This window comes from Salmo salar, chromosome ssa23, assembly GCF_905237065.1.
Source record: "Salmo salar chromosome ssa23, Ssal_v3.1, whole genome shotgun sequence".
Taxonomy (NCBI): domain Eukaryota; kingdom Metazoa; phylum Chordata; class Actinopteri; order Salmoniformes; family Salmonidae; genus Salmo; species Salmo salar.
The window spans coordinates 41853974-41879194 of NC_059464.1; the positions used below are offsets into that span (position 1 = coordinate 41853974).

Sequence of the window (25221 nt, forward strand, 5' to 3'; positions counted from 1 at the left end):
ACAACTGTGCAACAGAGGGCTCTGGGTGAGAATGGTGCCTTCGCACCTGGGGTGACGCCAGAGTGCCCTGCCTGCTGCCTCGACCCCCAGAGGAACCAACTCGGCACCGACCGGCAGTGTGACCTCTGCGGCCACAGATGGTGCACGAGACGGAACCTCCTCCGGTCTCCCTGAGCGCAGCACCTCCCAGCTCCCTGGGCATCGGAGCGGTGGTGCTGGGGGATGGAACCGACAGACCCTGATCTGGACGTCCGCGGGTAGCCAGCAGGTTATACAGCCGAATGGACAGGTCCACCAGCTGGTCGAATGTGAGGGTGGTGTCCCTGCAGGCCATCTCTAGACGGACGTCCTCGCGCAAACTGCAACAATAGTGGTCCGGCGGCCAGGGTCCGAAAGTCCAAAGCGAACTCCTGTGCGCTCCTCGTCCCCTGCCGCAGGTGGAAAAGACGTTCACATGCCGCTCTAACCCTCGGGCGGGTGGTCGAAGACTGCCCGGAAACGACGGGTGAACTCCTCAAAGTGGTCCAGCACCGCATCTCCTTCCACCCACACGGCGTTGGCCCACTCCAGGGCTTTCCCCGAGAGGCATGAGACGAGGGCGGACACCCTTTCACGGCCCGAAGGAGCCGGGTGGATGGTTGTCAGGTATAACTCCAACTGCAGCAGGAAACCTTGGCAGCGGGCAGCCGTCCCATCGTACTCCCCGGGGAGGGCGAGGCGAATCCCACTGGAACCCTGGTGCAGGGGGAGCGAGTAGTGGAGGCCCCTGTTGTGCTGGTGGAGGTGCTGAAGGAACTCTCCGTCTCTCTCAGCGGTCCATCGCTTGGACGACGCGATCCATGGCGGCGCCGAGATGGTGGAGCATCGCTGTGTGTTCCTGGACGCGCTCCTCGACCCCCATACCAGGGGCACCTGCTCCTGCTGACTCCATTTTGTGGTGTGGAATTCTGTAAGGGGTGCGTAACCGGTGGCAGGGAAGTCAGACGCAGGAGAGCAGAACTAAGTAATAGCCGAAGCAGTTTAATAGCGAAACCAACGGCATAAAGAGTAACAAGACATGGGTACAAAACCCGTCGCGCACCAGTCAACATGTGCACAAGCACTTACAATAAACAATTCCACACAAAGACATGGGGGGAACAGAGGGTTAAATATACAACACTTAATGAGGGAAATGAGAAGCAGGTGTGTAGGAAAACAAGACAAAATAAATGTAAAATGAAAAGTGGATCGACGATGGCTAGAAGACCGGTAACGCCGACCGCCGAACACCGCCCGAACAAGGAGAGGAACCGACTTCGGTGGAAGTCGTGACAGCGGTGTGGAGGGCTGCCTTAATCCACATCCATGGCGCCCGGGGAACAGTGGTTTAACTGACTTGCTCAGAATGACAGATTTTTAAAGTATTACCTCATTCTCAATGATCAGTCAATACATACAGTATTCATTTCAACTACAGTATATTATATCAATATCAAGTCCTCCCCTCATTATAACCACTTATGAATTATTATAGACTCTTACAATCAGTGTTATAACACATAAGTGTATTATAAGGTATTTTAAAGGTCATTAAAATAATGATTAATATGTACTTCTGTCACGTCCTGACCATAGAGTGCTCTTATTTTCTATGGTAGAGTAGGTCAGGGCGTGACTGGGGGGGTTTATCGAGTTAATTTTTTCTATGTTGTGTTCTAGTTTCTTTTTTCTATGTTGGGGTTTTTGTATGATTCCCAATTAGAGGCAGCTGGTCATTGTTGTCTCTAATTGGGGATCATATTTAAGTAGTTGTTTTTCCCACCTGTGTTTGTGGGAGATTATTTTGAGTTAGTGCATGTTGCACCTCTGTCGTCATGGTTTGTTGTTTGTTTCTAGTTTATTTGTTTGTTTGGCTAAGTTTCACATAATAATAAAGATGTTGAATGATATTCACGCTGCGCCTTGGTCTGTTTCTACACACAAGCGTGACAACTTCATAGAAACTGTTACCCTTTAAATATTCTAACAACTCACATTGTTAGATTTTTTCCATATTAAGGGCCCTAACCTAGGAACTAAACTCTGTCTCCTTCTAGACGTTGCGTGCAGTTTGCTCTGCCTCCCTCCCTCCTTCCCTCCCTCTAACCCCTCCCTCCCTCCCTCTAACCCCACCTCTCTGGTAGAACCAGGAAGTCCCTCCCCTCCCACAAACTATTTTCTGAGAAAACAAACTGATCTGAGTCTCTCTGTCGTCTGTCTGTGTGAGAGTGAACAACCGTCCACATGGCTCAGCAAGGAGTTCTGCTGGACCAGGACCAGTTCTGTTGTTCTGTCTGTCTGGATGTACTGAAGGAACCAGTCACCATCTCCTGTGGACACAATTACTGTAGAAGCTGTATTGAGGGCTGCTGGGAACAGGATGTTCTGAAAGGGGTCTATAGCTGTCCTCAGTGCAGACAGACCTTCACTCAAAGGCCTAATCTGAGGAAAAATAACATGTTGGCTGAGATGGAGAAACTGAAGAGGACAGGACTCCAGGCTGCTCCCCCTCCTGCTCTGTGTTATGCTGAACCTGGAGATGTGGCGTGTGATTTCTGCACTGGGTCCAGAAAGCAGAAAGCCCTCATGTCCTGTCTGGTGTGTCTGGCCTCTTACTGTGAGACTCACCTCCAACCTCACTATGAATCCCCTGCTTTCAAGAAGCACAAGCTGGTCAAAGCCACCGCACAACTACAGGAGAAGATCTGCTTTCATCATGACAAACTGCTGGAGGTTTACTGTCGTACCGATCAGCAGTGTATCTGTCTGCTGTGTGTGATGGATGAACATAAAGGCCATGATACAGTGTCAGCTGCAGCAGAGAGGACTGAGAAACAGGTAAGACCAGAACAACTTGTTGGTGACTGTCTGATAAATAAAGAATTAAAGATACAGTAGGAACTAAGACTGTTTGAATATGAGATCATTCAAATTAAATCGATCCAAGGCAGAACAAATATGAACACAAACCTTCAGTATATAGATTTTCTTAACCAAAATGCTCCAAATGTATCACCATTTTCTAATGTCAAACACTATTATCATTCTGAATGCCCTTTTATGAGTTCAAAGTTCAGTCTCAACCTCTTGATACACGTAGGCCCACCATAAAAACTATAATCATTCACATAGCAACATAATATAATATTGGAAAGGGACTTCCTCAACATTTTAATCCCTATCTTCTTTGGGCCCTATGTCACATGACTATATTATTGATCTACTGGACAAATAAAGCTTGATAGCTCATTGAAGAGTCATTCTCCACAGAGGCAGCTGGGGATGAGTCAGCAGAAGGTCCAGCAGAGATTCCAGGAGAGAGACAAGGAGCTGAAGAGTCTCCAAAAAGCTGTGAAGTCTCTCAAGGTGAGTATTGTTGACCAGAGGAGACACCATTTCACTTCTCTCCTCCAGTCAGAGAGAGAAGGAGAGGGGCCCCTATCCAATCCCACTGACCCCACTGTTGGGAACAGGCTGTCTGGACCACTTTCAGAGAATAGACTGCTTCATGTAACCGACTGGGCTACCTCATCGCATAAGCATGAGTAATCATGACCGACTCATGTCCACTATACATTAAAATGGAGCTGTCTCTCGCTCTCAATTGAATTACATTCATAGGGCTTTATTGGCATGGGAAATATATGTTTACATTGCCAAAGCAAGTGAAATAGACAATAAACATAAGTGAAATAAACAATCAGAAATGAACAGTAAACATTACACTCACAAAAGTTTCAAAGGAATAGAGACATATCAAATGTTATTATTCAATAGCAAACAGAGTGAGCCGTGCGCCAGACTGAGTTCTGGAGGTGAAATGGAAATGAATGAGGAGAGTTAAGTGAGGTAGAAGGTGTGGTGAAGAGCTCAGAACCAGAGCCTGGCATCAATGGACAAGATAAAGAAGAATCTGGTGCAGTAGGAATTATATTTTTGGAGAAAGTGGATCCATACCTTTTGGCAGATCCATTTGTGGTTTCAGGGTGGGTGGGAAAGGAGTTGGGTGCAGTTGAATCAGTGAAGGTAACCTGTAGTGGACTTGTGATATTTGTTTGTGTTTCTTCTGACCAGAGGGAGTGGGAGCTCTGTGTCACGCAACTTGGGTCAAGATCTGTTTCTTGCTTTGCTCTTAGGAACAGGGCTCCATTGGAGTTTCAGGTGCAAAGTTTATGGTAATTTCGACAGAGTTTATAGGAGGGAGATTCCAGTATGTGGGAAGTGTGCAGGAGGTCATGGGATAGAGGATTGTGTAGTTTCAGTGGATAAAGTTGTGTGTGTCAACTGTAGGGGTGTCCATGTTGCTGGGGATCAGAGGTGTCCGGTGAGAGAGAGGCAGGTTGAGGTGGCTAGAGTCAGAGTAGTGCAGAAGGTGTCGTATGCTGAGGCAGTGAAGAAAGTAGAGGAGGATGGGTCAAGGGTGAGGGATCCTGAGAGGATCCCTGTGTGTAGTAGATCTGTGCAGCACAGAAGGATAGGCCAACGAGTGATATATACTTCAGTAAGGTTGGCTTCTTCGCGTTCATAGCAATGGTTATCAACTGTACCACAGAAATGGAACGTAAATCACAGAAAATAGATGTTGTGGTGGCAGCTGCAGAGAAGTATTTGGTCATACGAGATTTGACTTCAGAAGAGTTCCAGGGTGTGTTGAGTGGTGGTGTCCCGTCCTCCCAGGCCGTTGGCATGGTGCAGGAGCAGATAGGGTCAAAGTAGTGGAATGGGGTAGTGGGTTTTTAATGACTGTAGGGTTAGTTGGAAGGGTGTTTTTTAGTATTATCATAATTTCCCCTTTTCTCATTTTATAGTCCAGTATACAGTGCCTTGCGAAAGTATTCGGCCCCCTTGAACTTTTCGACCTTTTGCCACATTTCAGGCTTCAAACAAAAAGATATAAAACTGTAATTTTTTGTGAAGAATCAACAACAAGTGGGACACTCATGAAGTGGAACGAAATTTATAGGATATTTCAAACTTTTTTAACAAATAAAATACTGAAAAATTGGGCGTTCAAAATTATTCAGCCCCCTTAAGTTAATACTTTGTATCGCCACCTTTTGCTGCGATTACAGCTGTAAGTCGCTTGGGGTATGTCTCTATCAGTTTTGCACATCGAGAGACTGAAATTTTTGCCCATTCCTCCTTGCAAAACAGCTCGAGCTCAGTGAGGTTGGATGGAGAGCGTTTGTGAACAGCAGTTTTCAGTTCTTTCCACAGATTCTCGATTGGATTCAGGTCTGGACTTTGACTTGGCCATTCTAACACCTGGATATGTTTATTTGTGAACCATTCCATTGTAGATTTTGCTTTATGTTTTGGATCATTGTCTTGTTGGAAGACAAATCTCCGTCCCAGTCTCAGGTCTTTTGCAGACTCCATCAGGTTTTCTTCCAGAATGGTCCTGTATTTGGCTCCATCCATCTTCCCATCAATTTTAACCATCTTCCCTGCCCCTGCTGAAGAAAAGCAGGCCCAAACCATGATGCTGCCACCACCATGTTTGACAGTGGGGATGGTGTTCAGGGTGATGAGCTGTGTTGCTTTTACGCCAAACATAACGTTTTGCATTGTTGCCAAAAAGTTCGATTTTGGTTTCATCTGACCAGAGCATCCTCTTCCACATGTTTGGTGTGTCTCCCAGGTGGCTAGTGGCAAACTTTAAACGACAGTTTTTATGGATATCTTTAAGAAATGGCTTTCTTCTTGCCACTCTTCCATAAAGGCCAGATTTGTGCAGTATACGACTGATTGTTGTCCTATGGACAGAGTCTCCCACCTCAGCTGTAGATCTCTGCAGTTCATCCAGAGTGATCATGGGCCTCTTGGCTGCATCTCTGATCAGTCTTCTCCTTGTATGAGCTGAAAGTTTAGAGGGACGGCCGGGTCTTCGTAGATTTGCAGTGGTCTGATACTCCTTCCATTTCAATATTATCGCTTGCACAGTGCTCCTTGGGATGTTTAAAGCTTGGTAAATCTTTTTGTATCCAAATCCGGCTTTAAACTTCTCCACAACAGTATCTCGGACCTGCCTGGTGTGTTCCTTGTTCTTCATGATGCTCTCTGCGCTTTAAACGGACCTCTGAGACTATCACAGAGCAGGTGCATTTATACGGAGACTTGATTACACACAGGTGGATTCTATTTATCATCATTAGTCATTTAGGTCAACATTGGATCATTCAGAGATCCTCACTGAACTTCTGGAGAGAGTTTGCTGCACTGAAAGTAAAGGGGCTGAATAATTTTGCACGGCCAATTTTTCAGTTTTTTATTTGTTAAAAAAGTTTGAAATATCCAATAAATTTTGTTCCACTTCATAATTGTGTCCCACTTGTTGTTGATTCTTCACAAAAAATTACAGTTTTATATCTTTATGTTTGAAGCCTGAAATGTGGCAAAAGGTCGAAAAGTTCAAGGGGGCCGAATACTTTCGCAAGGCACTGTATATATAACCTTGTCAATTGTACAACTGAATGCATTCAACTGAAATGTGTCTTCTGCATTTAACCCAACCCCTCTAAATCAGAGAGGTGCGGAGGGCTGCCTTAATCGACATCCACTTCTTCGGCGCCCGGGGAACAATTGCCTTGCTTAGGAGCAGAACAACAGGTTTTTAACTTGTCAGCTCGGGTATTCGATCCAGCAATCTTTCGGTTACTGGCCCAATGCCCTAACCACTAGGCTATGGCTAGTGTTGTAAAGCTGTAAATTCATTTCAAGGGCCTTTATTGGCAAGGGAAAAATATCTTAACATTGCCAAAGCAAGTGAAGTAGATAATACACTAAAGTGAGGAGTTGGTTCTGTGTGGGTGCTGTGGGTCATGAGGAGGGCTACTATACTTTTGGTTCTTGCGTATTTTCTTTGTTTTTTCCAAATGTATTTTTCCATGGTGGAGGGTTTGTTAGTTGGTTTCCACTGTTTATTGGTTGGAGTTGAGTAGGGGTAGTTTGTTTGGGCAGTGTGATGGCCATCATAGTGTCAGTTGAATGGGGAAGAAACGCTGTCGCTTCAGAATGGCTTTCGGTACGTTCTGGATAATAGTGTGGAGTAAGTTTTGCTCATGGTCGGCGAACAGGTGGGAGCAGAACATATACACTCTGCATCCAGAATGAACAAGGCGGTGGTTGTGATAATGAAAAGTCTTGTATCCTGGCTAGTTGCGAGTGGGGTGTAATTGTTCTGATTACGCCTCTTTCGACCCCGTCAACAAGAGTAGCGGTGGCTAATCTGCCTCAGTTTATTACGTACGAACAGATCAACATGGAGTTGGTTTGTTTTTTTGTAAATTTGCAATTGGTATTTGTGTGCTCTGGCTAGGTGCCAAGCCTTTTGCATTGTGGTACACCAGAAGTACATTCATTTCCAATGGAACCCTGCGTTTTCCTTGCAGCATTGCGTTGCAGAGGCAGTTGCAGTGCGTTCTGTGTGGTGTATACGTTGGATTAATTGAACGTATGCGTCAGACTGTATGCGTAGACAGAAAGGGTAGCAGAAGGTGAATGTTGAACTTTTGGTGCATATATATCCAGATGATGCTGCATACTATTTTGAGGAAGACACTACTGGTGTGATCAAGGCATTCAAGGTTAATCAGGGGGAGGGGTGGTAACAGGGTTTGCTAGCACAGATAGTTTATGGTGTTTTGAGGGGACATGGGGCATAATGCTAGTGCAGAGAAGCGCGACCAGCCGGCAGCGGGGGCTAGGACTCAGGGGGCTAGGACTCAGGGGGCTAGGACTCAGGGGGCTAGGACTCAGGGGGCTAGGACTCAGGGGGCAGAGCTCTGCTCGTCTGGATTGTATCTATACATTCAAGAATCAGCAGTAGGCTATTGAGGGCCTCCATTCTCCCAGTTGGGTTTTCAGACCATCATATTGCCATGGCTTAGTTCTCTGTTTCACCAGGGTCCAGTCAGGTGTCCTATTGGAAATGACAAGTAAAGCTCTTCCAAGATACCACTTTTTGCTCAAGCTTCCAATGCTTTTGGGAGAGGTGGGGACAGCAGAAGGGGGAGTTTGAGTCTCTGTCAGTGGTGGGATGTAGGGAAAGCCCAGATTCAGGTTTTCTGTCAGCAGTATACAGCTTTATCGTCTTCAGAGGCCAGGAGAGTCCTGGGGGAGCTTGAGAGGTTCATTAGTGAGGTGGAGGCAGAGCTGGTGGGACAAGGTAGGGACCGTGCTGCTAGATAATCTATCTGAACGACTCAGGGACCGTGCTGCTAAATAATCTATCTGAACTACTCAGGGACCGTGCTGCTAGATAATCTATCTGAACTACTCAGGGACCGTGCTGTTAGATAATCTATCTAAACTACTCAGATACCGTGCTGCTAGATAATCTATCTGAATAAAGAAATCATTTAGAAACATGAAATAGTTATGTGTGAGTACTATTTCAGCCAAAGTTATAATGCAGGCACTGGAAGGTAATTCATTAGGGTCACGTTGCAGAAGAAAATGTTCCATAGCTTCAATACCAGCCTCGTGTGGAATATTTGTGTATAACGACTCAACATCAAAAGTAACTAACAAGGTATTCTCAGGAAAAGGATCGAGAGATTCAATAATAGAGATCATACTGCTGGTGTCCTTTAGAAGGGGAGCTGTTCTGAGATCATACTGCTGGTGTTCTTTACAAAGGAGGGGAGCTGTTCTGAGATCATACTGCTGGTGTCCTTTACAAAGGAGGGGAGCTGTTCTGAGATCATACTGCTGGTGTCCTTTACAAAGGAGGGGAGCTGTTCTGCGATCATACTGCTGGTGTCCTTTACAAAGGAGGGGAGCTGTTCTGCGATCATACTGCTGGTGTCCTTTACAAAGGAGGGGAGCTGTTCTGCGATCATACTGCTGGTGTCCTTTACAAAGGAGGGGAGCTGTTCTGCGATCATACTGCTGGTGTCCTTTACAAAGGAGGGGAGCTGTTCTGCGAATGGTCTAATGAAAAAGTCAAAAGTAGATAGAGGGGCCGTTACTGTGTCAATGCCCGCTACAATAGGGCGCCCTGGAGGTTTTGTAACATTCTTGTGTAATTTCAGCAAAGTATAGAAAGTGGCAATTTTAGGGTGTTGAATAGCCAAAAATGTATGTTCTTTTTTGGTTATCTGACCAGAACTTAAAATACCCATCTAGGACAGAAAAGATAGTATTCTGAAATTCGGAAGTAGGGTCACTTCTGAGTTTCTTGTAAAAGGTGTTATCAAGCAGCTGTTTATGACACTCATTTACATAAGCTGTCCTATCCATGAGTACCACTGACCCACCCTTATCAGCAGGACGAATAAGGACTGACGTATCAGATGGTAAATCAAGCAAAGCTTGTTTTTCATCCCTAGGTAAATTATGGAAAGATTTGGACTCCTGTTTGTTCTTAAGGAGATGAACAACATATTTTTCAACGAGTCTGCAATATGTCTCAATAGAGTGATTGCGATTGGCTGGAGGTACAAAATAACTCTTACTTCTAAAAGGAGTCGGAGTATGTAGAGGTGAGTAACCTACTGGTTCAATAGAAACATCACGATTAGGGGAGCTAAAGTATTCCCTTAAACGGATGTTTCTAAAAAACTTAAACATGTCTACTTTAACATCAAAATCGTTGCACTGGTTTGTAGGCACAAAAGATAACCCTTTATTAAGCAAAGAGACATGGGCAGGGCTCAATATCTTGCTTGATAAATTAAAGACACTCAGTCCCATGGGTTCTGGGACCGTGTGAACGGTCTCCTCTGATAGTCGTTTCTTCTTACCCCGTTGGGTGCGGCATCTCGTCGGTGCGCGTGTCCACGGCCACCTCCGTGCTTCCGTCGGCCCAGTCTCTCGTTGAATAAAAAACTACCACTGGAAGCCGATGAGGCGCTAGTTGTAGAGTGTTGGTCAGACGGCGGTAGATGGAAGTAAGCGTCATCCCTCCTGCGTCTGCCATGGAGAGGAGGAGCAGGACCTCCTCTGTCAGGGTTTCTCCAGAAGTAGACTTCATCCTTGGCCTTGTCTTTTTTGTCTTGGTTGAATTTCCTGATTTTAAGTTTCTTTATTTCTGTAGACAACTTGTCCAGGAGCGCTTGGTTAGTTTTCATCAGTTCATTGAATATGACATCATCATTAACATCTATTTGTACAGATGTGCGTTTGTCTTTAATCATATTATGCATTTCACTAAAATCCTTTTTCAACTGGTCAACAATTAATGTCATTAAATCAATAGAGCATTTATTCAGGATGGCACACCAGCGCTCACAGAAATCATCTGTGCGCTGTCCCAATGATGGCTCTTTTTGCCACCTGAGTCCCCGTGGAATAATGCCTTGACCCTACGTAATCACTAAGAGTGACTATATGTAGATGCGTTCTCATCTGGCGCTTAGATAAATGTAACAGTTCTTTCAAGAGGTCAGAATTACCTCCCGACATGTCAAAACGGGACTCCGAAACAATGATCTTATCACGCTCCCTTTGGCTATATTCAAAGTAATCTTGTATGGGTCTGTGACCAGTGTCAGGAAAATAATTATCATTCGGCATCGTTTTAGAGCTTTTTTGTCGGTTGGGTGCTGTTTACTGGGTAACAGAACAATCTAGAAGAAAAAGAAACGCACACCTATTAAGGCGAGATGCTGGCTAGCGGAGTAGAAAACTTGAAAATAAAGGCGAGCCGCACACTCTGGGAGCTCAGATGCAAAAATGTAATATCCAACGTTCTGACAGCCAAGCTGTCTTCATCAGGGTATAATCACAAACACTGTGAGATGACTCATTTATATAAAAATGGCATACAAAGAACAGCATACAAAAAACAAATGGATAGCATACGATCATAGATTAATTTTAGACTACACAAGCTTACAAACAATTACAATGGCAAAGTCACAATAATCACAAGAATGGCTTAAGATCAAAGTCTATGTTGAGACCGAAGGGTGCAAGGGTCTTTAAGTTAAAGATCCAGGCAGCCTCTCGTTTTAACAATAAATTATCAAGGTCACCCCCTCTCCTAGGGAGGGTGACATGTTCGATGCCAATATAACGCAGTGACGAAATCGAGTGGTTTGCTTCCAAAAAGTGGGCCGCAACTGGGTAAATCAAGTTTTTGCACCTACTGGTGCTACGATGCTCTGAGATACGTACTTTTAATTCACGCTATGTTTTACCCACATTTACCCACTGTGCTGCTAGATAATCTATCTGAACTACTCAGGGACCGTGCTGCTAGAAAATCGATCTGAACTACTCAGGGACCGTGCTGCTATATAATCGATCTGAACTACTCAGGGACCGTGCTGCTATATAATCTATCTGAACTACTCAGGGACCGTGCTGCTAGAAAATCGATCTGAACTACTCAGGGACCGTGCTGCTAGATAATCTATCTGAACTACTCAGGGACCGTGCTGCTAGATAATCTATCTGAACTACTCAGGGACCGTGCTGCTAGATAATCTATCTGAACTACCTAGGGACCTAGGGGCTTTCTTTTCACATGAAAGATAAAGGAACACTTGTAAGAGCTAGATGTTCCATGTTGAGAGAAATGTTTATGTATGTCTGATGGATGGGTAACTTCTGTTGTGGGGAGATGAGGGAGTCTGATGGGTGGGTAACTTCTGTTGTGGGGAGATGAGGGAGCCTGATGGGTGGGTAACTTCTGTTGTGGGGAGATGAGGGAGCCTGATGGGTGGATAACTTCTGTTGTGGGGGAGATGAGGGAGCCTGATGGGTGGGTAACTTCTGTTGTGGGGGAGATGAGGGAGCCTGATGGGTGGGTAACTTCTGTTGTGGGGAGATGAGGGAGCCTGATGGATATGTAACTTCTGTTGTGGGGGAGATGAGGGAGTCTGATGGGTGGGTAACTTCTGTTGTGGGGAGATGAGGGAGCCTGATGGGTGGGTAACTTCTGTTGTGGGGGAGATGAGGGAGTCTGATGGGTGGGTAACTTCTGTTGTGGGGGAGATGAGGCAGCCTGATGGGTGGGTAACTTCTGTTGTGGGGAGATGAGGGAGCCTGATGGGTGGGTAACTTCTGTTGTGGGGCAGATGAGGGAGTCTGATGGGTGGGCAAATTCTGTTGTGGGGAGATGAGGGAGTCTGATGGGTGGGTAACTTCTGTTGTGGGGAGATGAGGGAGTCTGATAGGTGGGTAACTTCTGTTGTGGGGGAGATGAGGGAGTCTGATAGGTGGGTAACTTCTGTTGTGGGGGAGATGAGGGAGCCTGATGGGTGGGTAACTTCTGTTGTGGGTAGAAGAGGCAGCGGACTGTGGAGTTGTACTCTGATTTATAGAGGGCAGAACTCTGTGATCCTGGGTGTTCTCAGGTTCTGCTCACAGACCTTTCCAAACTCTCTCTGTCACAGAGAAATCAAATTGACATTTCCCTGACCTTTCACAAACTCTCAACCGCCGTCTCTGACGGTCTGCCTGTGGATTTTTATAAAATGTTCTGGGTAATTATTGGAAATGACTTGTTTTGCATGTTGCGTGAGTGCTTCTGTGTGGGGGAGCTGCTACTAAGCTGAAGACGGGAGGCTTTGATTCTCTTACCCAAAAAGGGGATTAGAGCGACTTAAAGAACTGGAGGCCTGTGGCATTGCTCTGTGTGGACTATAAGGTCTTTGCCAAGGTCCTCGCTAACAGACTCAAGTCCCACCTGGACTCTATTGTACACAAGGACCAAACGTACTGTGTACCAGGACGCTCAATCACAGACAATCTGTTCATAATCAGGAGAAAGCCTTTGATAGGGTGGACCATGAATACCTGTTCAATGGGTTGTTTTGGTTGTGGAGAATTTTGCGGCCTGTGTTCAAATGTTGTATGCTGGGGCTTCATGTATGGTCAAGGTGGGGGGAGGGCTCAGTAGCCCAGTCTGGGTAGGGTGGGGCATTCACCAGGGATGCCCTTTGTTGGGGCAGCTATACACTCTTGTTATTGAGTCATTTCTGGGCCTGCTAAGCTGGAGGCTACAGGAAGTGTGGGAGCCAGGCATAGGGTTGGGGACAGGCATAGCAGTGTCAGCATACACTGATGACGTCTGTGTTGGTTAGGGATGAGCAGGACCTAATAGTTTGAGGATGAACGAGGTGGCGTCTTCTGCTTAGGTAAACTGGGGCATAAGAGAGGCTCTGTTATGTGGGGCATGAAGGGACAGGGCACCTCCGCAGCTTCCAGGGGGGTTGCAGTGGGGCTGTGAGTGGCTCCAGATGCTTGGTGTGTCTCTGGGCTCGGAGTGGTGGGTTAGGAAGAACTGGGAAGGAGTGTCACAAGCGGTGGTGTCGAGGATGACAAAGTGGAGGTGGCTCCTCTCCCAAGTGTCATACAGAGGGAGGGTGCTGATCATCAACAACTTGGAAGCATCCTCCCTATGGCATAAACTGGCCATTCTCAACCCCCCTGGTGGTCTGCTTGCGGACCTGGAGCGCAATAATTTATGCTGAGGGCGGCAGTGCTGTACCTGTCTGTCCGGAGAGGGACAAGGCCTGGTGGACCTGGAGAGCAGGGTGGCAGCGTTCTGACTCAAAGCAGCTCAGAGGCTACTGTACCATACGGAGGTGGGCTGGAGGGAGCCAGCATGTGCTCTGTTGAGGAGGGCTGGCGGTTTGGGGCTGGATCAGCAGCTCTTCATCATGGGGCCGGATAGACTCAATACAGCAGGGCTCTCTGATTTCTATGCTGCAGTACTGAGGGCCTGGCAGCTGCAGAGACCCACACGAGAGGGGGGTGTGGTACCTGGGCCGTGGGTATGGGAGGAGCCCATCTTCCACAACCCACGGATCCTGTTGAGGTCCGCTCATTCAGCCACCCTGCAGGGACCTTTAATGGCAGCAGGCATCAAGAGACTAGGAGACCTGTGGCTGCCAGGGGGTGGGGGGTGGAAACCCCCCAAGAGTTGGCACAGCAGGCGGGACTGACGTCTCTTAGGCTGCTGGAGAGAGTCATGGGGGAGGTCCAGGAGGCTCTGCCTGACCCAGTGAGGAGGGGGCTGGAGCAGCCTGAGGAGGGGCCACCACCGTTTCCACCACTGCAAGTGACAGCAGAGACTGGGGACTGGCAGGACAGTCCAGAGGACTTACTGACTTTTAACACTCTGAGCCTGGGGGAGTTTTCAGAGGTGCTGTACACCCTCAGTGTCAAGGTTAGACACATCAGGAGCTTAGCGGGAGTGAAGGGGCATCAGTGGCAGGGGGTTGTGGGGGCTGAGAGCATGGTAGGGCATTGGGTACTGTATAATGTGATTGTGTGGCGGTTCTGGTGGCACGCAAAGTGTTTTTAGGAGGGGGGGTGTTAGTGTAATGAGGATGGCTCATTAAAGTAACACAAGTCAGTCTCACACTCTCTCTCTCTCTTTCCCTCTTTCGCTCTTTCTGTCTGTCTCCCTCTCCCTCTTAACAGATCTCTGCACAGTCAGCAGTGGAGGACAGTGATCAGATCTTTACTGAGCTGATCCGCTCCATTGAGAGAAGGCGCTCTGAGGTGAAGGACCTGATCAGAGCCCAAGAGAAGGCTCAAGTGAGTCAAGCTGAAGGACTCCTGGAGCAACTGAAGCAGGAGATAGCTGAGCTGAGGAAGAGAAGCACTGAGCTGGAGCAGCTCTCACACACAGAGGATCACATCCATTTCTTCCAGGTAACTAAATTTCCTGTGATATGATATTAAAACTAAATTTGACACTCTCAATCATTTGGTTCTGTTCTATCTCCCTCCATCTGTCGCTCTCCCTCTCTATCTCTCTCTCTCTCTCTCTGTCTCTCTGTCTCCAGAGTTATCAGTCTCTCTCCAGTATCAGTGTATCTTCAGACTTACCCAGCATCGTTGTCCGTCCTCTTCAGTACTTTGGAGATGTGAGTAAGACTGTGTCTGAACTGAGAGAGAAACTAGAAGACTTCCTTAAAGGAGAATGGACCAAGATCTCCACTACAGGTGTGTTGAAAATAATAACAACATCAACTTTCAACGATTTAACCTCTCAGGGAACCTGGGATGCTTGCGTCCCACCCTAGTCAACAGCCAGTGGAATCGCGTCGCGCGAAATACAAATACCTCATAAATGCTATAACTTCAATTTCTCAAACATATGACTATTTTACACCATTTTATAGACACACCTCTCCTGAATCGAACCACATTGTCCGATTTTAAAAAGGCTTTACAGCAAAAGCAAAACATTAGATTATGTTAGGAGAGTACCCTGCCAAAAAAAATCACACTGCCATTTTCAAAGCAACTAGCGTGCATCACAAATACCCAAAACACAGCTAAATGCAGCACTAACCTTTGACAATCTTCATCAGATGACACTCCTAGGACATCATGTTACACAATACATGCATTTTTTGTTCGATAAAGTTCATATTTATATATAAAAACAGCATTTTACATTGGCGCGTGACTTTCAGAAAATATTTTCCCTCAAATGCTTCCGGTGGATCAGCGCTACAATTTACAAAATTACTATTCGAAAACATTGTTAAAATTTAATAACGTCATTCAAAGAATTATAGATTAACATCTCGTGAATGCAACCGCATTGCCAGATTTAAAAATAACTTTACTGGGAAATCACACTTTGCAATAAACGAGGTGGTATGCTCAGAAAAATAGGCTAGGCGATACATGTTAGCGCCATCTTGGAACAATCTAAAATCAAATATACTATTGTAAATATTCCCTTACCTTTCGATTATCTTCATCAGAAGGCACTTCCAGGAATCCCAGGTCCACAACAAATGTAGTTTTGTTCGAAAAAGTTAATAATTTATGTCCCAATAGCTCCTTCTTGTTAGCGCGTTCCGAGGCTTCTCATAATGTACTGTAGCGCGCGGGACTTGTCGCCATGAAAGAGCAAAAAATATATATTTACGTTCATTCAAACATGTCAAACGTTGTATAACATAAATCTTTAGGGCCTTTTTCAACCAGAGCTTCAATAATATTCAAGGCGGACGATTGCATTGTCTTACTAAATGTTTCGGAACAAAAGGGTTCCCATGGGTGCCCGCGTCATAGTAGTAATGGCCCTCCCCCTGTGACCAACTTCCCAAGCCTCTCTTTCGGTCAGTTTCTACCATAGAAGACTCAAGCCACTTTGTAAAGACTGTTGACATCTAGTGGAAGCTTTAGGAAGTGCTCAATGAATCCTAACTCACGGTGTGTCTCATAGGCAAAGTGTTGAAGGTGATTCCACAAATCAGATTTCCACTTCCTGCATGGAATCTTCTCAGGTTTTTGCCTGCCATATGCGTTCTGTTACACTCACAGACACCATTCAAACAGTTTTAGAAACGTTAGAGTGTTTTCTATACAAATCTACTAATTATATGCATATTCTAGTTACTGGGCAGGAGTAGTAACCAGATTAAATCGGGTACGTTTTTTATCCAGCCGTGCAAATACTGCCCCCTATCCCCAACAGGTTTTAAAGTTTCTACTAGTCATATACATGTGAAATATGGTATGATGATAACATTCCCTCTCTCTGTCAATGTGTTTGTGTGTCTGTAGTGAATATAGAGAATGTTGTATTGCCTCCAGAGCACAAGACCAGAGAACAGTTGTTACAATGTGAGTCTCTTTATTGTGAAGTAACTAACAGTCTATTTTTACTGACACTCCTAACAATCCCTCTAGAAATATATAGCAATAGTAGATCTAACCAAAGACTGGGTATCTATCTGACTCCTCATATTTCTCTGATTTGATCTCTGCTGTGCTCTAATCAAAGACAGAGTAGATACAGTATCTGACTTAACTTATTGTTCTAACTCCCCTCATTGGTCTCTGCTCTGCTCTTCTCCCAGATTCCTGTCAGCTCACACTGGACCCAAACACAGCAGGCACACGCCTCTCTCTGTCTGAAGGGAACAGAAAGGTGACCACTACACGCCAAGTCCAACCATATCCTGATAATCCAGATAGATTCACCAACCAGTGGCAGGTTCTGTGTAGAGAGGGTCTGTCTGGACGCTGTTACTGGGAGGTGAAGTGGAGTGGTAATGTTTTTACAGCAGTCTCATATAAAGACATCAGCAGAAACGAGACAAATAATACATTTGGAGACAATAACAAGTCCTGGGGTTTACAGTGCTATAGAGGTGGTTATTATTTCAGCCACAATAACATTGATACTAAAGTATCAGGCCCTCAGTCCTCCAGAGTAGGAGTATACCTGGATCACAAGGCAGGTACTCTGTCCTTCTACAGTGTCTCTGACACAATTACCCTCCTCCACAGAGTCCAGACCACATTCACTCAGCCTCTCTATCCTGGGTTTTGTCTCTGTGGTTCTGCTGAGCTGGTTAAACTGTAGTAGGATCCACATAGATACTAGTCATGCTGGTGTAGTCTATAGCTGAGCTGGTTGAACTGTAGGAGGGTCCACATAGATACTAGTCATGCTGGTGTAGTCTATAGCTGAGCTGGTTAAACTGTAGTAGGGTCCACATAGATACTAGTCATGCTGGTGTAGTCTATAGCTGAGCTGGTTAAACTGTAGTAGGGTCCACATAGATACTAGTCATGCTGGTGTAGTCTATAGATGAGCTGGTTAAACTGTAGTAGGGTCCACATAGATACAAGTCATGCTGGTGGTGATGGTCCCCAGATGTGATGAGTCATTATTCTGTTTTTCTTTACAATTGATTTTTTTTTGACTGAATTGATCTTCAGAGATTTCATGCATTAAAATACTTTGTATTAAAATTTCATAAAATACAATGTTTTAATCTTGTACATTTCCATGAATCATGATGTATGGTGTTGATGTATATTGGTTGTCATTCAGAACCATTGATATGTTTTCTCAGTTGGTTCTCTGTCTCTATGTAATTCTCCTCAGTATCATTGAACAGCTTGTAGGCTCGGCCCTAATTGATGTGTTCTCTGTCACCTGGAGCTGCATGGAAAATGGTCCAGGAACAAAAGGACAATTCAGTACTAGTCAGCCCACTACAAGCTGGAATCACTTACTTTCTACTAAACTATATGGACTGGTTTCCCAGACACAGATTAATCCTAGTCCTGGACTAAAAAGTATGTTCAATGTAGATGTCCAGGAAACCGGCCCTAAATGTGTCATCTTTCATCCTCCCATACTGCTCAGTCCAGCAACATTAAACCTGTCCAGCAGGTGGTGCTATTGACCAAACAATAAAACCAGCAGATATCTTGACTTGCCACTCAGTATATCAGTAATGTTCAGAATAGTACTTTTATATCATTGGAGATTGATGGTCTTATTAATCCACTATCCAGAGTCAGGAACAGATGAAGTTAGGTCTGCTACTGTTCAGTGATTAAATATGATTTATGGTGATGGGAAATAAAAAATACAACACTAAACTTCATCTAGTAATAGTTTTCCTTTGTTATTTATTCCAAGGTGAGTCTTTAACTTGTAAATGGATTGTGTGGAGATGAGCTAGTGGTGTGGCTGATAGAATAGAATGAAAAGGGAGGATGGGAGGGGAAATGGACAGAGATATCAGACAGATGAGGGGAGAAAGATTTTCATACAGGAGTTAGTGTCTCTGTTCCAAATAGCTCCCTATTCCCTGTGTAGTGCACTAGGCTTCTTTTGACCAGATCTAAAGTAATGTTCTAGATGTTAGATTGTTTCTCCTTGTCATTAGAACATGACAATATGGTAATGACTTTAGTGGTTTTCCTCCTCTTTGTTTTTATTGTTATGTTGTTATGTGTGTTGTCAGGTTGTTCCTCTGTGTTCCTAATTGAAAATCCATTAACAATGAATCACAAACTAATGATATTCCAGTTGTGTTTAGACAACTTCATGTCTGACAAATTCCCTCATCTCCAGAACACACTCTCTGTGTCTCTGTGTGTCTCTCTCTCTCTCTGGTTTAATTCCTGTAGTTATCAGAACACATGGCTGTGTCCCAATTATCTCCTTTATCCTTATGTGTGAACTTATCCACTTCCCTTCATGGATTTAAAGGAAATGACTGGTATATGTAAACTCCCTCTACCCCATGCCAACACCAATCCAATGCTTTTACATTTGTGAGGAGTAGTGAAGGAATGCTACACTTCAGGAGGAAGGAGAGATTATTGGGACGCCCCCATGGAGAGATGATAGAGGTATGTGAAAGAGGAGAGAGGTAATAGTTGTACTCCCCCATGGAGAGATGATAGAGGGATGTGAAAGAGGAGAGAGGTAATGGTTGTACTCCCCCATGGAGAGATGATAGAGGGATGTGAAAGAGGAGAGAGGTAATGGTTGTACTCCCCCATGGAGAGATGATAGAGGGATGTGAAAGAGGAGAGAGGTAATGGTTGTACTCCCCCATGGAGAGATGATAGAGGGATGTGAAAGAGGAGAGAGGTAATGGTTGTACTCCCCCATGGAGTGATGATAGAGGGATGTGAAAGAGGAGAGAGGTAATGGTTGTATTCCCCCACGGAGAGATGATAGAGGGATGTGAAAGAGGAGAGAGGTAATGGTTGTACTCCCCCACGGAGAGATGATAGAGGGACGTGAAAGAGGAGAGAGGTAATGGTTGTACTCCCCCACGGAGAGAGGATAGAGGGACGTGAAAGAGGAGAGAGGTAATGGTTGTACTCCCCCATGGAGAGATGATAGAGGGATGTGAAAGAGGAGAGAGGTAATGGTTGTACTCCCCCACGGAGAGATGATACAGGGACGTGAAAGAGGAGAGAGGTAATGGTTGTATTCCCCCGCGTAGAGATGATAGAGGGACATGAAAGAGGAGAGAGGTAATGGTTGTACTCCCCCGCGGAGAGATGATAGAGGGACGTGAAAGAGGAGAGAGGTAATGGTTGTACTCCCCCGCGGAGAGATGATAGAGGGACGTGAAAGAGGAGAGAGGTAATGATTGTACTCCCCCATGGAGTGATGATAGAGGGATGTGAAAGAGGAGAGAGGTAATGGTTGTACTGGACTTATTTATTCTCTCATTACTGACTTATTCTGTCTCAATAACATTAACTTAATTAACATTAACTTCTGGTGTTGACCCTCTACTACATACCTTCCTCCTACAGATACCCATTAACTTCTGGTGTAGACCCTCTACTATATACCTTCCTTCTACAGATACCCATTAACTTCTGGTGTAGACCCTGTGGTGGCTAATTTCCGCATTACCAAATGAGGAGTTACAAACACACCAGTCCGAGTTAAACTACATCTTTAATACTTAAGATACTTTTGCAAAAGTTCTTGACCTTCAATATTGCACTCTCTCGAATGAACCATTGAACAAGGTGATTACACAATGGCTACAGGGATCTTTATAGCAACGATACACCCCCTTCAACGTACATTGACAAACCACAGATACTTAGTAACAGTTCACAAAGGTTAAGTTTTGTATGACAGATATCAATAAAACATATCAGACAGTAACTGCTATGTCAACAGGATTAATGGTATAGCCCAGTATCTGGTCTCCCTGGTACGGTATTGAACAAAAACACCATTTCATCCAATGGCATATATCAATTGTCAACTCTAGATACTCCCATCTCAAGCAAACCCCCTCTTGACCCCACTCCTGGACAGGCTAACTGGGGGGAGTGAGCCTCTAGGCCATATAATATCCCAGGATAAGTGTGAGATCTAAGAGAGGACATACAAGGGTCCATTTACTGCCATAATCCTCCCCACAATAAAGAAAAGGAGGGAGTGACTTGCTCACAGACATTGTGGAGACAAGTCATTGGTTCCCCATTAATCACGCCATCCTTTCACATGGTTTAAGAATAAGTAAAGACACATTCCCATATGAAGACAAATCTGACCTCTCCCCTCTCTGGGTCCCAAGTGTCTGAGCCCCAGCTAAGGTAGACGTGCAACTGAAAAGACATCAGAGTCCAATGGACACTTTCTAATGACAAGTACCTCAAATAAGCATATTATACTAATAAAACATCTTAATTATCTATGTTACCCAACTAATTCTGATTCGTCCACGACAACCCTCTACTATATACCTTCTTCCTACAGATACCCATTAACTTCTGGTGTAGACCCTCTACTATATACCTTCCTCCTACAGATACCCATTAACTTCTGGTGTAGACCCTCTACTATATACCTTCCTCCTACAGATTTCCATTAACTTCTGGTGTAGACCCTCTACTATATACCTTCCTCCTACAGATACCCATTAACTTCTGGTGTAGACCCTCTAGACCACTCTGTATTTCAATAGGAAACCCAGACTCCTAAACCCAGTTTAGGAGTCAGAACCCAGAATCCATCAGTCCCCCGTTTTCAACATTCAACTCCATACTGTTCAACATTACATAAACTTGGAAATTACTTAAAAATGAACAAACAGTGATAAAACATTTTTTTTTTAAATGAAACCTGATTAGCACTCACATTCACAGATTCCAACTCCGAGACCTATGAGAGATGTAAATGAGAGTGTGTATGATTATAGAACAGAGGCCATAAAACACTGATAATAACATGTCTGCTGGAGCTGTTGACTTCTTCCACTTCCTCCTCCTGGTTCCTAAGAGAGTGATGGCACAAGACTTAAAATGCAACGAGAAACACAAAACATAACACTATTAACAATATGATAAGCTATGCATAATTATATATGCAAAGAAAAAACAAAGTCTGAAACCATAACAATTCCCACTCTCTCATCGCCTGACTATGTCTTCAGGATACTTTTCTGCTGAGAAAAAAATGAAGGTCCTAAAAAACCTCATGCTTTCACCCAGTCTTCCCCGTCAGACCACCGGATCCAAGAGGTGTTCCCAAGCCATGTCATTCTCTCTTTGCTCTCCATCTCCTTCCTCCTCCATTGCCACCTGATAGGCACTTGTGTATCCCTAATCAACGCTCCATCCTCTTGAGGTAACTCAGCACTGTATCTGCTTTCACATCAATGCCTCCAAAATGTTGTTTAGAGTACAATGACCCCAACATCTATCCTCTTTCATATGATGCATTAACCAATAAAGCAGCTAACCCAACTATGATGTTAAAGTAGCTCCCAGACCAACCCAACTATGATGTTAAAGTAGCTCCCAGACCAACCCAACTATGATGTTAAAGTAGCTCCCAGACCAACCCAACTATGATGTTAAAGTAAATCCCAGATCAACCCAACTATGATGTTAAAGTAGCTCCCAGACCAACCCAACTATGATGTTAAAGTAGGTCCCAGACCAACCCAACTATGATGTTAAAGTAGCTCCCAGACCAACCCAACTATGATGTTAAAGTAGCTCCCAGACAAACCCAACTATGATGTTAAAGTAGCTCCCAGACCAACCCAACTATGATGTTAAAGTAGCTCCCAGACCAACCCAACTATGATGTTAAAGTAGTTCCCAGACCAACCCAACTATGATGTTAAAGTAGCTCCCAGACCAACCCAACTATGATGTTAAAGTAGGTCCCAGACCAACCCAACTATGATGTTAAAGTAGCTCCCAGACCAACCCAACTATGATGTTAAAGTAGCTCCCAGACCAACCCAACTATGATGTTAAAGTAGCTCCCAGACCAACCCAACTATGATGTTAAAGTAGTTCCCAGACCAACCCAACTATGATGTTAAAGTAGTTCCCAGACCAACTATGATGATAAAGTAGCTCCCAGACCAACCCATCTATGATGTTAAAGTAGCTCCCAGACCAACCCAACTATGATGTTAAAGTAGCTCCGAGACCAACCCAACTATGATGTTAAAGTAGCTCCCAGACCAACCCAACTATGATGTTAAAGTAGCTCCCAGACCAACCCATCTATGATGTTAAAGTAGCTCCCAGACCAACCCAACTATGATGTTAAAGTATCTCCCAGACCAACCCAACTATGATGTTAAAGTAGCTCCCAGACCAACCCAACTATGATGTTAAAGTAGCTCCCAGACCAACCCAACTATGATGTTAAAGTAGCTCCCAGACCAACCCAACTATGATGTTAAAGTAGCTCCCAGACCAACCCATCTGCATGTCTACAGTGGAGTCTAGTCTTTCTTTCTCTCTTTAGCTCTGTTTCCTACGTCATGATGTCTTCAAGCTCACCCATTATGAAGCTGGATCTCACTTCAAGTGTGAACCCACGAGGAGAGACATGATGATCTTTACCTCTACAGGTGCTGTAAGGAGTACAGTGTGGACCAGACCAACGCTGTCCCAACACCCTCCCCCTGCTACAGAGACATGATGATCTTTACCTCTACAGGTGCTGTAAGGAGTACAGTGTGGACCAGACCAACGCTGTCCCAACACCCTCCCCCTGCTACAGAGACATGATGATCTTTACCTCTACAGGTGCTGTAAGGAGTACAGTGTGGACCAGACCAACGCTGTCCCAACACCCTCCCCTGCTACAGAGACATGATGATCTTTACCTCTACAGGTGCTGTAAGGAGTACAATGTGGACCAGACCAACGCTGTCCCAACACCCTCCCCCTGCTACAGAGACATGATGATCTTTACCTCTACAGGTGCTGTAAGGAGTACAATGTGGACCAGACCAACGCTGTCCCAGCACCCTCCCCCTGCTACAGAGACATGACGATCTTTACCTCTACAGGTGCTGTAAGGAGTACAGTGTGGACCAGACACACTACAACACCTGGGAATATCCACACTACAACACCTGGGAATATCCACACTACAACACCTGGGAATATCCACACTACAACACCTGGGAATATCCACACTACAACACCTGGGAATATCCACACTAAATGTCTCCTGCTCTTCTATTGTCTTCATGGTTCACTAATAGATCTAGGACTGAACCTGTCAGATACTCCCTACCTGTCTCCCAACTCATACCTGGTCCTCTAGCCACCTATCTCTAGCCACCTATCTCTAGTCACCTATCTCTAGCCACCTATCTCTAGTCACCTATCTCTAGCCACCTATCTCTAGCCACCTATCTCTAGTCACCTATCTCTAGCCACCTATCTCTAGCCACCTATCTCTAGCCACCTATCTCTAGTCACCTATCTCTAGTCACCTATCTCTAGCCACCTATCTCTAGTCACCTATCTCTAGCCACCTATCTCTAGTCACCTATCTCTAGCCACCTATCTCTAGCCACCTATCTCTAGTCACCTATCTCTAGCCACCTATCTCTATCCACCTATCTCTAGCCACCTATCTCTAGCCACCTATCTCTAGCCACCTATCTCTAGCCACCTATCTCTAACCACCTATCTCTAGCCACCTATCTCTAGCCACCTATCTCTAGTCACCTATCTCTATTCATCTATCTCCAAAGATCTGGGTATGTTTAACATTCAATTTAACGTCCTAATAGTCTCTATATTGTGCACAGTTAGCTGTCTCCCTCTCCTACGAGCTATATCCTGTAACAATATCCATAGTGGTATCATCCCCAGAGACCATCACCCCGACCTTCATTTATGAGCCCCACAGATCTCCCCCAGTCACATTCTATCCCACTTAACAGCCTGATGTGAACATTCTGTCTCAAACACAGGCCTCATGTGTACCTCGCCTCCTGCTACAGAGACATTTGCACATATATCATTCCATCTAACCCATAACACAATAGTCACTCACTACTATAGTTATAAACATACTAAAACATTCTCAAATCAACTAGTCAATATACACCAATCCCTCCTCTGGAACAATGATCACTGTTATGTTCCACGACACCAAAAAATACATTGACTTGAACAGGGAAGAGAGAAAATACATGTTTAATCATTTCACACCACCCTTGATGCGACTAAGACTGGGGAAAGAACCGTCCATCCGTTCCGTTCTATGCCCATATGATGCTAGTCTCCATGCCGTCTCCTTCATTTTCATCCTTGGGTGTTAACACAAGACACAGACTATGAGCCCAGTATGTAGTTGATTGTAGCGTATCATCCAGCAGTCCATATGCATTGATCTGCTTTAACATTAGGATTATGATGACATTGCAAAACAAAAACCCCTTCATAGTTGACTCAAGCTCTCATCCAGTGAGTTCTCTAATAACCTCCCTCTCATCCGGGGGTTCTCTAATAACCTCCCTCTCCTTCAGTGAGTTCTCTAATAACCTCCATCTCATCCAGTGAGTTCTCTAATAACCTCCCTCTCATCCAGTGAGTTCTCTAATAACCTCCCTCTCATCCAATGAGTTCTCTAATAACCTCCCTCTCATCCAGTGAGTTCTCTAATAACCTCCCTCTCCTTCAGTGAGTTCTCTAATAACCTCCATCTCATCCAGTGAG

The 25221-nt window shown here is 44.9% G+C and overlaps 1 protein-coding gene across 1 annotated transcript; it reads left to right on the top strand.

The window, feature by feature from the left end:
* The first annotated feature begins 2213 nt into the window (after positions 1–2213).
* LOC106584638 (tripartite motif-containing protein 16-like) lies at positions 2214–17725 on the top strand. The gene is made up of 6 exons (XM_045705913.1): positions 2214–2859; positions 3292–3387; positions 14401–14634; positions 14769–14928; positions 16510–16569; positions 16806–17725. Exons 1-6 carry the CDS (start codon positions 2266–2268, stop codon positions 17312–17314), a joined length of 1653 nt encoding a protein of 550 aa, XP_045561869.1. The 5' UTR covers positions 2214–2265; the 3' UTR covers positions 17315–17725.
* The last annotated feature ends 7496 nt before the right edge of the window (positions 17726–25221 follow it).

Excerpts from the sequence above, each read along its gene's own strand:
- LOC106584638 (XM_045705913.1), top strand. The coding sequence starts at position 2,266 with ATGGCTCAGCAAGGAGTTCTGCTGGACCAGGACCAGTTCTGTTGTTCT. Across the intron at positions 2,860-3,291 it reads CAGAGAGGACTGAGAAACAG|AGGCAGCTGGGGATGAGTCA; the intron begins GTAAGACCAGAA and ends CATTCTCCACAG. Across the intron at positions 14,929-16,509 it reads GACCAAGATCTCCACTACAG|TGAATATAGAGAATGTTGTA; the intron begins GTGTGTTGAAAA and ends GTGTGTCTGTAG.